The sequence below is a fragment of the Anolis carolinensis genome, chromosome 1 (assembly GCF_035594765.1).
Source record: "Anolis carolinensis isolate JA03-04 chromosome 1, rAnoCar3.1.pri, whole genome shotgun sequence".
Lineage (NCBI taxonomy): Eukaryota > Metazoa > Chordata > Lepidosauria > Squamata > Dactyloidae > Anolis > Anolis carolinensis.
In genome coordinates, this window is record NC_085841.1 from 278,339,396 (window position 1) to 278,356,451 (window position 17,056).

A 17,056-nucleotide genomic window follows, 5' to 3' on the forward strand; every position below is an offset into this window, starting at 1 on the left:
GTGTAGTCAGAAAACAAACAAGTTGGTTTATTCAAATCCCCACTTCCTCTATACACATTTCTCATTAACTGAGCTCATCCATATTCAAGAAAGTAAATATTTAATATAAAATTGAATATTGCAGAGGACTTCTGTTGACTCTTAGCTAGTGTCCATGAACTCTGTCTGTCAGTACACATAAATCATTTCAAGTTTACACAATGACTTTAGTTTGACAAGTCTAAAGACTAAAGCAAGTTCTTATACTGTGAATGTATTTAAAAAAAACTTTCTTGTTCAACCTTACACTTTGATACATAAAAGACAAATTCAAATGGAAGGGCAAAAACTTTCATTTGCCACCTTAACCTCAGCTTCCCTGTTACCTCAAGACTTTTGTCTTCCTGTGTAGCTACGGAGAAAAAAAAATCAGCAATGATGACTTTCTATGCATGCCTTTTAGTTTTTAATAAACAAGTTGAGCATTCCTTATCTGGGAATCTGACATCTGAAATATCTGAAAAGTCAAAAATTGTCCATATGGGTGACTGAGAGAGAGTGGCAATTTTGCTTTCTGATGGTTCAGTGTACACAAACCTATTGCCATGTACAAATTATTTTAAAAAATCAATTATGCATAAAATTACCCTCAGGCTATGCGTGTAGGTCTATGAGGTATGGCAAACCCAGACCCATGGCCAGGATGTGGCCCTTTTTACTCTTCCCTCCTCCCAGCATGCGGACGCAACAGCCCACTGCATCCCCAGACTGAGAGGAAGGCCAAGGCAGAGAGCTCTCTGCAGCGGTGTGTTTCCTCATCCTCTCAGCCTGGGGGCATGGCAGGCCACCGTGTCACCATGCTGAGAGGAGGAACATCCCTCCAGGTGCCAACCGCCTTCTCGTGTTAGTCGCCCCCTTCGTCTTGTTCCCTGCCCATGCCAACTGCCCTCGACTTCCCCCCACCCCTCCTTCCTTCCCAGACAGGCACGGCCCACCTGCCCCACCCTCACAATTGGACTCCACCCAAAATAGTTTGCCTATGCCTGGTCTACATGAAACATTAATGATTTTTCTGTTTAGACTTGGGTCCCATCTCCAAGATATCTCACACACACAGGCACACACACACACACACACACACACAAATACAGGTATTCCAAAATCTGGAGTAGTTTGAGTTCCAAGAATTTTGGATAAGGAATATTCAAGCTGTACTGCCAAAAATAAGCAAAACTTCATTGGAATGTAAAGGGCCAATAATGCACAAAAGGGTGACTAAAATGATAAAGGGACTGGAGCAATTCCCTTTAAAAAGAGATTGCAATGTTAGCGACTGTTATAATGAAAAACAAACTATGAAGAACAACATATCTCACTCATAATATACAGTGTTAGGGGTATTCACTGAAACTAAACAACAAGGGATTGAGAAGAGATGAAAGGAAAAACTCCACACAGCATACAGTTAAACTGTGGAAGGTATTGACGCAAGATACAATTATGTCTGATACTTATTGACATAGGTCTGCTTTTGCTTATGGATGACCCAGGCAGTTAGCAAAAAGATGGGATTCATTGAAAGAGTTTTGGATTCATCACAGTTTCACCTGGCCTGGTGATGATTCAGTTGGCCTTTGGCCATTTTCATCAACCAAGATTTTATTGTGAGGTTGTTTCTATAAGTCATCTTTGTCGTTCTATACTTATTCCTACCCAATGCATTTGTTCCAGCCAAGGAGAGCATACCAAGCAACGTTTATACCAAATAAAAGCACTGATCTCTTTCGATTTCCTAATCATGCTTGGAAATATTAGGGCCCCTGGACTTTTTTTAAATAGATGACCAGGGCTGATATGTGGCAACTTTTGGATATGCAGTAAAATGAAATGGAACCATTTCCCTGGCAAAAATAATCAGTTTTCCAGAAGCTTATGGTTCTTTTTTTATGTATCCTGGCCACTTGGTCACTTCCTGTTGATTGTGGTTGGGATATGAATGATGGAGAACCTGCAAACTGTGCTTAAAGGAAGCTTTTCTAAACCAATCCAATGCCTGTTTCTGTTCTCTTCAACATGATGATGAACAAAACATATATACTGTATGTAATCTCTAATTTAATTCTGTGTTTGGTTAACAGTAGAAAAATAGAGTTAAAATAATTTAATACAGAAGTAATCTACTGTAATCTAACGGCGCTCCATGCAGTCATACCGGCCACATGACCTTGGAGGTGTCTACGGACAATGCCGGCTCTTTGGCTTAGAAATGGAGATGAGCACCAACCCCCAGAGTCAGACATGACTGGACTTAACATCAAGGGAAATCTTTACCTTAATCTAACACAAGGAACTGTGTTTCCAGAAACAGTAGAAAAAAACAATCATATTTCTACTCATTACATGTAAAAGACTTTTAAAGAAAACTATTCAGTTTTTACTTATTTAAAGTTCCAGTTTACACTAAGTCATAAATTCAGCATTGGTTGCAAGCATTAAAAGGCATAACATAAAAGGCATGATGACAATTTGAATTTACATGACAAATTTTGTTCACTTTTAGGCACTAGAAGTTTGGCGTTTCAAGCTCGTGAAGTCATTTTTGAAAGTAACAATAACAGGCAGGCAGGTGGCAGGAGAAGCACATACAGAAATGAATACTTCTTTTTGGCAAGGAAAACTATAGAAAGCACCTTCCTGAAAGTTTTGCCTTCTTGGTCAGATCAGCTTCATCCATTAGAATGCTGTGTTGGAGGAAGGAAACTGTTTTTCAATTCCAAGACAGCTGGTTTTTACAGCATTGTCAATTCAGAGTGCAGAGTACACTGTTAAAACTCACAATTGATAGACAGCAAGAAATATAGAGCTGAGGCCTATTTATACACTGATTTATACATTGATTAACAAACAAAAACAAAGTAGTATTGGATTTCAACTTTATATAGATGACAGTACACCAGACTATTGGTAGGGTAGAATTTCAGGAACTCATTTTAGGAACTAATTTTAGGAACAATGGCAAATTCTTATATATATTTGCATCATTCATTGGCAAAAGCATCAAGTGACTTGCTTGCTTTGAATTAATTGATCACATGTCAAATCAATATCATTCTGAATTATCTCTAGAATTTCAGCCAATAAGCAGTGAAAGAGACTGGCTTCTGCAAACCTTGAAGATAAATTTCTTAGCATAAAAAGGTTAATGTGTCAACAACGCGCCAACTGCTTTGGGTCAGGGAGAAATCTTTGTAAAATTCTGTGAAGCTGCTCCAGCATCCTGGTTGCTTTTAAAACATGCCTCTTCCTTTACAGAATCTATGATACCCTCATGCTGATTATAATGGCTCCGCCCTAGATATAGTGCTAAACATCTTCATGTAGTTCCTGGAACATATAATATTTTACTCACTGCCACCCTCCCACCCCCACTTCATGTTTTGGTTTCAATCAAAGTTCTTAGGTTCAAGCACAAAACACACTGTCCAATCTTACAGCACATCTACACTGGCCAGTAAATCTACAGCCGGTCTGGAGCTTTTCTGCGGGTTGGTATCCACATGATCCAATGTGGCCAGGAACATCAGCCTTGCTGGACTTTGTAGTTACTGGTGCTCCCAGGTGGCCACAGAGCTTCATGCAAACTCCTGGCTATCACAGGGCCTCTAATCAGACATTAGCCATGCTGATTTCACAGATATCAGATTTATGCATGGTATTGGTATAGGACTTAAAATAAGACCCTGCTCTTCCTTTAACATGACAAGATCCTTCACGTGAACAGGACATGAATAGAGAATATGATGGATGGGTCAAAATAACTTTTTTTTGGTGTCCTGCTATATATATAGCCAATTAAAAAAATAAAGTTATAATACATGTGACAAAGCCAATAAACCTAGAAGATAGAGATGTGAAAATTACTTCATGGTATTTCTCTAATTGTTCTCACATTTCATTCCCATTCCTTTTCAATATAATGGGAAATTGGTTTCCTCCTTCAACTCCCCCTCCATAAAATGCACTATCCTTCTCTCTCTCTAGTGGCCCCCTCTGGCCTCCGTACAGTTTCAAGATATCTTTGTCTCTCTGTCAGAAGACAAAGGAAACTTAAAACAGCTTCTAAAGTCTTCCAATGTTAATGGAAATGATATGTAATAGCAAAAGTGCATGTGTTTATTCATTTTTAAATATCTTTCCAAAATGTTACTTCCACTTACAAACTCTTGTATTACTTAGTTAGCATTACTGGTCCTTGTCCTTGCTTAGCCCACTAATTAATGATGACAGGAGAAAGTAAACAATACATAATTATAGTTATATTAAAATGGAGTGTTTGACCTACTGGCCATATAAAGCGGCCTCAGAAAGAATTCTGAAATCATAAACTGAAAAAAACAAAAACAAAAAACAGAATAGGTGGAGGTTAAAACAACATCCAGAAGGCAGGCAATACATTTCTTGAAAAATAATAATTTTACTAAATAGTGAAAATGATAGGAAGAAGGAAATTTAATAAGACCACGCAGAGCAACACAATGGCGGAACAGTAATATGTCAGAATTCCTGTTGTGAATCATAGAAATCATCTCTGCACTGCTCCAAAAAAGCCTTGGGTAGGAAACAACACACAAAATTAGTTATCTCAGCAAGGATATTCATAAATTGGAACAAATTATTTCCAGTGCATGCTCGTCAGACTGCCTTCAAAATTAGCTTGCTTTTGTTAATGGAATACTGGAATCTCTCACTGCTGTTTCAATATATTACCATTCCCATATAAAATGACTTTTTATTTGTTTTTTTTAAACTAAAATGAACAAAGATGTTGTGCTTTTACGATATGTTAATACACATAGTTTAACTCTATTTTGTCTCTATTTTTAGAGCTTGGATGGCTTATCACTGAGTTGATAAACATAATTGTATTCACAGATTCTGTATACATTGGTTCAATCATCCACTGTTTGAAAATATGCCTCCCCCAAAAAAACCAAACCTTGATTTTATAAGAGACATTATTTTATTATACCATTGCTCATAATAGGACTTGAGCATTCACAAATTTTGGTATGCATGAAGGATTCTGGAACAAAACCCAATGGATACGAAGAGCTACTGTATCATTGCATTGAGCAAGAAGGTAAAAACTTCTCTGAGGCCCACCCAGACATATGGACAGGGATGAACAGATTAGTTGTTCGCTGTTCATTTTGCATGTGTTAAGTTGGAAGTCTTTTCAGACCCATTTCCACTTGTGGATTTTGAAAAATCTGAAATGTATACCACATCAATATATATATATATATATATATATATATATATATATATATATATATATATTTGTTGTGAGGATTTTAAGAGGGAAGTACATTTCAATCTCTCCATTTACTCATGATGTGAGTTTCCCATGAGTTCATTCAGAAGCATATTCCCAAGAAATTACCAGAGCATTTCTAGAAGCAGAAGGCACATATTCTTTCAAAATATGCAAGGCTATTCTGTGTATTCTCTGGGTATAATTTCCTGGTCTTTTGTAAACACCACCATAATAATCTTCAATCTTAAATATTGATCCTCATATAAATCTTTCAACTTTCTTTATATGGTTCTTTTATGCTTAGGAAGCAAATGGCTCCATACTAGAAGACGAATCATGCAATTCTCTACCTCCCCCATTGATAAGGGCATTAAGTGCCCATTTGTTTCTAAACTAGATTAAAGAAGACGGAACTAACTTTAAAGAAAACAGTTTTGATATGAGATCCAGCTTCCTTCTACCCTCAAGGGGCAGCCCAATGTCTAATTGCAATGTATTGATCCTTTGTGTACACACAAGTTATTATACCTGTGTTACTCAGGGGAAATGACTTGCCTCATGTAAGGTTGGCATATTGCTTCTGTTGAGAAGAGCTGCATTTTCTTTTCTTTCCTCCTAAATACAAGGATTGATTCTGTGACGCACTATGCTGTGGCTGTAACTCACAGAATCTGCCACTGGACACTTCCCCCTGACAGCCAGTCTTGCAGGTCCTGGGATAGTAAATTATTACTCTTGTAGTTGTACAGTTCTTGTGTATAACTAACTGTTGAACCAATCTTGAAAAAACAAGGAGACTGAGTCACCATGACATTTTGATGTCTCTGGCAGGTATTTGAAGGCTCAGAGAATCTACTGTGAGAAATGAAAAAATGGCGATGCCCCTATGAAATCCATAGCTAGTAAATTTAACAACAAGAAAATGAATTTTTACAAATCTGGAAAGGCCCAAATAAGTCACAGTATCCCCATCCCCTTACATGCTTCACCACTGCATTGTGACCAATATGTTTCAAGGGAGGAAAAATACTCTTTAGGAAAGAAAACTGGAAGCTATAATGCAAATGGATCTTTAACACTTGAACATCTTTTTTTTAAAAAATCTAGGATTGTTAAAAATACAGTGTCAAAACTCATATATCTCACATACACACACATGTACACAGAGGACAACCCCTACATCTGTGGGACTGAAATGCAATTTCATTTATCCATGCCAAACATAATATAGCCTCATTAGGCATTTTCTAGGTCCTCCAGTGTGACTTTATAGTATTCTTGGTCTGGAAGTCTTTTGATAGGGTTTGCTATTCTCCGTGGTTTCATGTATTGATCCGAAGTCTGAAAACATATCTTCATGAATGAGGAGCTCATATTATTTATACTCGGTAGAATCCTGTCACATTACACAAGCATAGATGCTTTTTCATCATTGTGGATACAGTTATCTGGATCTCTGTCTGCAATGATCTCTGAGCCTGTAGGCCACCTCTTTGCTAGGGTTTTAGTGGCCAAGGAGGCAGCAGCCAGACAGAGAGCAGTTGTATTCCTCTAATCAAAATGCACCATCCCAAAAGCAGAACTTGGACTTTTTATTTGAACTACAGTTCCAAGAATTCCAACAAGGACAGCTAGTAGACAAGGCGATGGACAGATTCTGAAAGCCATCCCACCCAAACCTACTATTCCAATTCTTGTCTGGAAGTTTGGAAAGTGTGGCTTATAGGCCACATGTGATCTGCTTTTGAGTTCTGAAATTTGGGTCTCTTCAAAGCACCTTCATTTTTCACATAAAAATCCCAATAAAAGTCAAAGCCAAAAGGTGCACTGGTTGGGAAGCGGTCTAGTGCAGTCTTAAATAAGCTGCCAGCAGATTGCCGCAGCAGCTGACCCCAACCAATCCAGGGGTGGATTGGGGGACTCTGGTGATTGGCCAGCAGGCCTTATGGCAGGAAATGTGCCCAGTGCAGGGGGCTCCTGGGAAGGACCCCCCCCCCCCTCAGGTGCAATGCTGGGTGGAAAGACGCCCACCACAACATCCTTGCCTGGTAAGTCGAGCAGGGCATTAGTTTTCTTGCACTTCTTCTGCACCTCCAAGACATCCCAAATCCCTCCAGAAAAATAAAACAAAGCCCTCAACATAAATGGAAAGTGCACAACTGAGAGTCACTTTCAAAGTAAGTACAAGCACAATTAAAAAGGAATAACACGTTCAAACCAGGAAAAGGAAATTTTTCAAATTTTGTTACCTAGTGTAATATTTAAACCCAGAACTATTATTTACTGTGCAGAAATTATTGTTTTCTATGTAAATCAACCATGTCTGAATTTTATAAATTTCTACTTCCTTTTTTCTGCACTCCAGGAATTAATAGTCTGTATTGAAATATTATTTTCCACACAAAAATGGACAACCTGCACAAAATAATGATTTCAGTTCAAAATAGACACAGGCAAAATTTGCACATAAATCCTGTACTACAAGCCTTCTCATTAATCCAGTATTGTGCTCTTCAGAGTCTCTCAACACTTGAAAAACGTGTTTTTCCCATTTTGCAAAAAAATTGAATATTCTTTTCTTCCCTACCTTAAATTTTGCTTCATATTATGTTTAAATGGAATATGAGTGATAATTCCATATATAAGCCCCCTTACGGACTGTATGACGTTCACAGATTGGGTGTGTTGATCCTGATACTTTGTTTTTGGCTCTATTTTTTCCCCTAGACAAATTGACACACACAAATTCTGATATTCCATTTTCCCCTTTTGTCCAGGTGCTGTACCACACATAATCAACATTAGATATGGGTATTTACTAATCTGTATCAGTGATTTATATTCCATTTTAAGCATTCTCCTGGAGTGAACATTTCCCACTAGAATTTGTGTGATTTCGTCCTATAAGAATATACCGATACCTCATAGGTAACCCCACTGTCAGTTCCAGCATCCCATGGTATCAGATCCTGAATGACCCTCTGGACCCATCCACAGTCTTTGGTGCACAGGTCTTCAGCAGAAAGCCCGACATTCCAGTCAGGACTGGGGCCGAGCATGGTAAGGAAAGACATCAGATGCCGTGTTCTGTCCACAGAAAATTCAGCAGAGGGAGCAGCTCTCCTGCAAATGAAAAAGAAAGAGCCGGTACAGCTAAAGTAAAGTCTGCAACTTGAGAATTCATCCATTGCGTGCCGTATATAGTTAGGATAGTAAGAGGGAGTAACTCATAAAACATTTTTGTGAGCCCAGTGAAACTAGAGTTGACAGGGCACTTTCCGCAAAGTGCTTTTAGGATCACAATGATGAGCAGCAAGTTTCTCTGTGTACCTGAAACATGGCAATAAAAGATTGATAAGGTAAAGTGTTTGATATGGTTGCAATGCACTGTATCCCTTCCAACACCTGTGGGTATTTAATGAAATGGCTTTTACTTCACTCTTGGATTTCTTGCCTTTTTATTGAGTTTCCCCTATGCGTGCAAAGACAACAAAGGAAATTTTGATCACACCCTTATAGCAAAGGTTTTGTTTAAATGCAGTAAAAAGTTATATTCTCTAGACAATATTTGTGGTGCTACAATGAAAATGTTGAGCTTGGCAACATTTTCATAACCAGTTGCTTAGATATTAATGCTGAAGCATTTGTGAGATTTGAAGCATCAGCCAGAAGGTGTTGTAGCCAAGCATTATGCAAGTTCCTGCCAAAGTAAGTCCATGATGATAAGCAGTACACCCTAATTCTTGAGTGATTGCCAAGGATTCCCTTAAACAGAGGGTGTGTTGCATATGAAGTCAATGATGAAATTTAAATAACAGCATCCAAAGATCTGCAGTGACAGACAATCTGTGTCTATCCTATGCATGAACTATTCTTGGTAATCAACAAAGTTACAAAGTGAGAAAATGCTTTCTTCATAATGGATAATGCACAAGCAATGTCTCTTCCTGCACTACCTTTGCTTTCAAAATTTCCCTATCCTTGTCAAATAAGACAGTGACATCTTGCAGCCATCCTTTTTGTCAGGCAAAATGTACCATCATGTGATGATAACATGGCTGTGCCAACCTCACAGAGACTACTGAAGCCAAAAGAGAGTTCAATGGAGCACAATTAGACAGACCATGTGGCTTTTCCTAATCTGCCCTCTATAAACATGTCATATTGATAGCATCAATGATTTGTTTGCTGTGGTTTCCAATGAGTGGTTTTCCAAGGAGATCTCAACATATGCTCAGCCAATGTTGCGGTTGGCAGAGGGGGGATCAAGATTGTAAGCTTTGGATATCAGCCAAATTCTACACCTTGCAGAGGAAATACCAGTGATCTAAAATGCTGGCACAATATCTTAGGTACTGATAATCACGTCCAATGGTAGAAGGATAAAGGAAACACAAAAGAGTTATGGCCCACTTCCTCCTCCACATTGTCCTCCTACCAAGAAACTGGCATTAACAAAGATTGCTATATTGTTGTCATAGCCTCTCATATACTAGTGCTCATTCCTCAATTTTTTGGTTTAATGGAGATTATTTATCATAACTTAGAGGTTTGCCAGCTTCTCTCATTAGAACAATCATTTTAAAAGCTGGTCAATAACATTTTTGAAATTAAGGATTAGCAGCCCGGTTCTATTTGGATTCATTTTGTATTGTTTCTTCTTTGTACATAGATCCAGGTGGTGAAAAAATTACCCTGTATCTAAGAAATCCAAACTATTCTCCTAACGCTACCATCAACTCAACCCTGTTTCAATTTAGCCACTTTTACTGGCAACATTTCAGAGAAAGCTACCTTTGAATTCCTGGGATTCAACTGTCTACCTAACAATTTTGTTTTTTTTTAATAAAAATAAATGAATAAAAGGAATACACAAATCAATATAGTTTAGTCTACTTGGTATAATGTAAGTAATATGTTTAAGAGCCTATGCTCTTAGAAAAATTTGGACCAAACTTGCTAATACAGCCTAATCTAAAATTTTGACAACTTGGAAAATTTACATTGGGGAGTGAGGAACCTGATTTCCCAGAATTCACTGTATCAGCATGGCCAATGGCTGCTCTGTTTGGAGAGATTCTGGGAATGGATAAGTTTAACATCCAAAAGCACTGGTAAGTTCTTTGTTTGTGTTAGAGTTCTCCAAGGACTCTGGCCAAAACGATGCAACACCATAAATGCCACAGATGGAAACATTTCTGTTGGCATCTCATCCATCACCTGGGAACTATAATAAGATTATTTTTTGTTTTCTAGTGTTTCAGCCTTTCCAGTTCTGGTGTCCTAAACTATTAGTGTTCAGGTGTTGCCCTCCTTGAACAAATATACATCTCCACTAAAAATACCTTTGATATATCATAGAGTGCTGTGTGAACTAAATATCACATTTTTCAACTGATTTAGTAGGTCCAGGATTTCAGCTGCAGGGATCAATTTTAGAATCGAACTGATGGAACCATCTCCTGTTGAAATCAATAGTACTTGCACTAGGATCATCATGGCATTGTAATTTTCACTTCCTTTCTTCTGGAACAGACTTCTAAAAAGTCCTCGTTAGACCCATCCGTATGTAACAACTACAGACCAATTTCCAACCTCCCATTTTTGGGCAAGGTTCTGGAGCGGGTGGTTGCCACGCAGCTCCAGGGGTTCCTCGATGACACTGATTTTCTGGACCGCTTGCAGTCTGGCTTCAGGCCTGGGCACAGTACCGAGACGGCTTTGGTCGCCTTGGTGGATGACCTCCGCAGGGAACTGGATGGGGGGAGTGTGACCCTGCTGGTTCTCCTGGACATCTCAGCGGCTTTCGATACCATCGACCATGGTATCCTTCTGGGACGGCTGTCTGGGATGGGGCTTGGTGGCACTGTTTTGCAGTGGCTCCGGTCCTTCCTGGAGGGCCGTTCCCAGATGGTGAAGCTGGGGGACACCTGCTCGGACCCCTGGCCTTTGACCTGTGGGGTCCCGCAAGGGTCTATTCTTTCCCCCATGCTTTTCAACATCTACATGAAACCGCTGGGAGAGGTCATCCGGAGTTTTGGAGGGCGTTGCCATCTCTACGCAGATGACACGCAAATCCACTACTCGTTCCCATCTGACTCCAAGGAAGCCCCTCGGATGCTGAACCAGTGCCTGGCCGCTGTGGCGGACTGGATGAGGAGGAACAAGCTGAGGATCAATCCCGACAAGACAGAGGCCCTCCTGGTCAGTCGTTCGTCGGATCGGGGTATTGGGTGGCAACCTGTGCTGGACGGGGTTGCACTCCCCCTGAAATCACAGGTCCGCAGTTTGGGGGTCCTCCTGGATTCAGCGTTGACGCTTGAGGCTCAGGTGTCGGCGGTGGCCGGGAGGGCTTTTGCACAACTCAAACTTGTGCGCCAACTGCGACCATACCTCGTGAAGTCTGACTTGACCACGGTGGTGCACGCCTTAGTTACCTCTAGACTGGACTACTGTAATGCACTCTACGTGGGGCTTCCCTTGAAGACGGCCCGGAAATTACAACTAGTCCAACGCTCGGCGGCCAGATTAGTAACGGGAGCGAGTTTCAGGGAGAGATCCACTCCCTTGTTTAAGGAGCTCCACTGGCTGCCGTTCATTTTCCGGTCCCAATTCAAGGTGCAGACCATCATTTATAAAGCCCTAAACGGTTTGGGACCCGCCTACCTTCGTGACCGCATCTCCTACTATAAACCTGCCCGAGCCCTTCGTTCATCTGGGGAGGCCCTCCTGTCTCCACTGCCTTTATCACAGGCCCGCCTTGTGGGAACAAGGGAGAGGGCCTTTTCTGCTGTGGCCCCCCGTTTGTGGAACTCACTGCCCATTGAGATCAGGCTAGCCCCCACTCTTTTAGCCTTTAGGAAAGTTTTAAAAACATGGCTCTTCCGGTGTGCTTTCGGAGAGTAATTGTATATACCTCCTGTGTTTCTCTCCCCAACATGTATTCTGTAGACCCTGTTCCCCATGGTTTTATTCTTATCTCTTCTTACCCCGAGTTTTTAACCTTGTGTCCATGCGGCCCGCCCTTGTTATGTTATGCTACGTTCTGCTTTTTTGTTCTGTATTGTGTAGTGTTATTGTTGCATTGTTTAATTGCATTCTGATATGTTGTTTTTATATTTTGTCTATTGTATTGTCTTGGGCATGGCCCCATGTGAGCCGCCCCGAGTCCCCGTTGGGGAGATGGTGGCGGGGTATAAATAAAGTTTTATTATTATTATTATTATTCTGAAGATAATGGTAAATTCTTAGGCATGTTTAAGGAATACTTAAAAACTGTGGCCTGCCTTTTCTATAAAAAAACTGTCATGTTATCCCTCATATGTTTTATCTTTTACTATTATTATGCTTTATTGATACTTAATCCTATTAATCATAATTCCTACTAAAGAATGATCTTCAGCCTTTTTATAATAATAATAATAATAATAATAATAATAATAATAATAACAATAAAACTTTATTTATACCCTGCCACCATCTCCCCAACGGGGACTCAGGGCGGCTTACATGGGGCCATGCCCAGAACCATACAATATAACAAAATATAAAACAACACATCATAACACAATTTAACAATACAATAAATAATAACATACATTACAACCCAAAATTCAGAAAAAGCAATAAAAACCAGGGCGGGCCACATGAACACTAAGTTAAAACTCGGGTGAGAAAGGCATATGAATAAAACCACGGGGAACAGGGACATAAAAATAGTGGAACAGTCTAAAGGATAGATATCCAAGGGGAATAATCGAAGAAAGATATGACAGTTACTCTCCAAAGGCACACCGGAAGAGCCATGTTTTTAAGTCTTTCTTAAAGGCTAGTAAAGTGCCTAATCTCAATGGGCAGTGAATTCCACAGTCGGGGGGCCACAGCAGAAAAGGCCCTCTCCCTTGTTCCCACAAGACGGGCCTGAGATATAGGCAGTGGCGACAGGAGAGCCTCCCCTGATGATCGAAGAGATCAGGCAGGTTTTGTCTACCTCTTCTGATTTATGTGTCCATGTAACTAGCTCAAGAACTTCTGCTCAAGATACCAACCTTATTACAAAGCAACCTAACACTGTCACCAGTCAGCAGTTTCTAGAAATGATGCCTGTTTTCTTTCATGATCCCATTAACAAATGCATGGGGGAGGGAAGAGGTCTCATTTTGATTTTTTTCAGGTACAAAAATATCATAAGTTGGCATTATTTTCTTGCCTTCAGACTTGAAATTGACTCTTCTAAAATTGTTGTCTGGCTACACTAAAAGATAAATAAGTAAGAAATCTCTTAGATCAAGCAATGCAGGAAATCAGCTCAATTATTAACAGAAGAATTAAAAACTGACAGTATTCAAAGATTAAAGAAAGTTTTTTTTGGGTCCAAGAAAACACAACTCATTAAGAAATGAAATGTTTGTGACCACATCAAAAGGTGATAGATTTGCGCAGATTAGAGTTGTCAAACTTGTTTTAGATTCTAACTCCCAAAAGCGATATTCAGCTTGTACAATAGCCAGGAATTCTGGGAGCTGAAGTCCAACACACCTGGAGGGCCACAAGTTTGACACCACCAGTGTAAACCATCTTTTCTCTCCCTGATTCTTCCTAGATAGTTTGAATTACAGTTCATATTAGCCTCAACCAACATGATGAAAATTCTGTATCACTTGACACTGTAGTCTGAAACATCTGGAAGGAACTGGGTTGGAGAAGGCTGATATACACACAACTTGCACTGATGGGAATATGGTGACCTAATAAAAAGATGAGTGTTGGCTGCAGTCAACTGAAAAAAGAAGAAGAGAGCAATGGATTTCTTGCCATCTATTCATCTCCAGCTCATTCTGTGCAATTGTCATCATGGCCTGATCTCGTAATGCTGATACCAGTAATAAAATCATAACTGTGTGAAAATATATTCAGATTCACCAAATAATGAAATGTATGTAGCTTATTAATATGGCCAGAAGTCCAGTGAAAAAGTCACTCATTCCACATTGCCTAGCTCATCACTGCATTTCATGAGTATAAAATCACCAGGAGAAGATCTTATCACATACTGTAATATAATTTAAATTCATTGTTTCACAGTAAGAATAATCAAGCTGCCATCATTTTAAAACTAAAAATCCCCTTCTATTAATTATGTATTCTGAAAGTGGCAGATGGAAGCAAAATGGGAACAGAATTATACTTTTCAGGTTGATGCAAGTCTTGCTCAATAAAAAAAAGAAAAGTAGTTTCAAGAGAAAGGCTTCACTTCAAAAAATGTGGATTTTTTTTAAACAAAGCAACATTTTTCTCTTAATATTTGTTATATCAATTGCACAACCATTCATAAAGAACTTGGAATCCGCTCTTAAACTGGTGTTATAGCTGTTGTTCAAAGGCCAGCAAATATTTGCATACTACAGCTTAATTGGGATTTCCTATGCCTTTAGGATTTAAAATGATGGCACTCTCCACTGGCCAACTTCTGCAATCCCATCTGTTAGAAACAGAGGCTTGTACTTTCCGCTTGCATAGTATAAAACTACATTCTTCTGCTAAAATTGCGGTATTATACAGTCAACTGTATATTATCTATCAATGTCCTTGCTTATCATACTATACAATGCAGGAATAAAAGTGGCAATTTCTTCACATCTAGTGAATAAAATGTGCATTGAAGGCACCGATGAATAATTTTATCCTGGAGCACTGTATGGCTGAGACCCCATTGGTTGCATCCACCTAGGTCAAATCTACATTGACCACTTAGAGTCCAGCGTGGCTGAATCAGGTCTGTGACACAGAGTTGATCCAAGTTAATGTGGGACAAAGCTGCTTAATGTGGCCATGAACCATATTAACCAGAGTTGTGAGGTGCTCTGGATTCTACTCCACACTCTGGAACAAGCCATGACTTTAGGCCAATGTAAATAGTTTAGTTGATTCTGAGCTGTTACAGGGTGTAATTGCTTACATTATTCATGGGCTCAGGCAGCACAGTGACATGGGATGACACTCACTGTTCCCCCCTTTTGTTGTGGCAGCCAATGGGCACAACATAAGTCCTGCAGGTTGCTTGTCATCTGGAGTGATGTTCGCCAGAGCAACAAGGGGAACTAAGACGGGTACAGGAAGAGGGGGTTAATTGTCCTCATCCCCTTTCCTCTCCCTTATTGCTCTGGCACCTTGGACAATGCCACTTCTTGTGACAAGTGACTAGCATGACCCATATCATGCTCCCTTGCCACAGCAACAAGAAGAAAAGGAGGAGACACTAAAGATGGCTGTCAAGTGGCGCTGAACTAGATTTGGCACCACTGGACAGAATTCTTTCCTGCTTCTGCAGTAACTGGGAAAGTGGTGGTCTAAATCATCTCAGGACCAATCCCACATTCAGCATGACAGATCGAACCTGGGATAAATAGTCAGTGTAGAACCACCCCTGGAGTAGACCCATTTAGTTAATTGCTGGATGAGGAGTCAGCATGCAAGTAGATCCATCAGATTCAATGGCAGCAATCTAGATAGAAGAACTAACAATAAGATTTATCCTCATGTGAGGTGGATATACTTGTGGAATTCCACTTATCCACTGCACAATGGCAAGAAAGCACAACTGCATATGTATGATACCACCAGGATTCCAGGCACAACATATTGCAAAGCTATTGCAATGCTCTGAAAAATATTGTTTCTATAGCACATTAGAAAAACAAAAAAAAAATTTATTCTAGGACAGAGGTCTCAAACTTTGAGCTTTGACACAGATCTGAGCATGAATATCCAGGTTTCAACGATGGCTAGGAATCATATTGCACAGTTAACACTGATGTGCCAATGGTTCCTGTTACTTGTGGCATCAGATCTAGCTATAATAACATATGCATTGATTACATGCATATGTAATCAATTATTACATGCACATGAATCAATTGATTACATCAATTCGGACTACTGGAATACACTGTATGTGAGGCTGCCTTTGGAAATATTTTGGAAACTTCAGCAAGTCTAAAATGCTGTAGCCAGGTTGCTGATTGTAGTAGCTTACAGGTAGGATATAACCCTTTTGCTCAAACAATTCTATTGGCTGCTGATATTTTTGTGGTAGGATTCAAAGTGCTGAATATGGCCTTTCAAGTCTTACATGGCTTGCAGCCAGACTAGTAAAATTGTTATCTCCATGAGTCTGCTCGTGCTCTAAAATCTGCAGGGAAAGGCTTTCTTTTGGTTTCACCACCATCCCAGGCCCATTAGATAAGGGCTTGGGAGAGAGCCTTCTAGGCTGCTCTTGAGTTGTGGAACTCCCTTTTCCTGAGAGGTCCAATTTTACCCCTCCTGGCTGTCTTTTTATTGACAAATGAGGGACTTTTTATTGAAGGAGACACTTTGCTTTTAGTATGTTGCAGTAGGCAGAGCTTTTAGAAATTGATATAATTTCATTATATTTTAAACATCTTTTAAATGTTGTTTTTAACTTTTTGTAAATTAATGGTTGTCTAATTATGTTTTAACTTTTGTATTCAGTTTTCAAAACAATGTTTTTAAAACATTGTGCACTGCTATGAAGCCTGTGCTGAGACTGAAGTGAGACATACAACAAATAAACAAACAAATAACTTCCAGTTAGTTGGGACATAACGTCTCAGAATTTATGATCACTCACGGACAGTTCTGCCAGCAGATATAAAAATTATCTGGATAATTAAGGACTGAGAAGCAGTTAGGAGGTCAAGTGAAAGATCTCTTACAGAAATCAAATAAGATTGAATCATA

At 39.6% G+C, this 17,056-nt stretch overlaps 1 protein-coding gene across 2 annotated transcripts in view; it reads right to left on the minus strand.

Annotated features, from left to right (window-relative positions):
• The window catches only part of spon1 (spondin 1), a 426,626-nt gene that overhangs the window by 22,596 nt on the left and 386,974 nt on the right, over positions 1-17,056 (minus strand). For both annotated transcript variants that reach the window (XM_062967755.1, XM_062967754.1), the window contains exon 8: positions 8,218-8,419. In XM_062967755.1, coding sequence (XP_062823825.1) covers positions 8,218-8,419 — 202 coding nt within the window. The remainder of the gene's footprint in view (positions 1-8,217; positions 8,420-17,056) is intronic.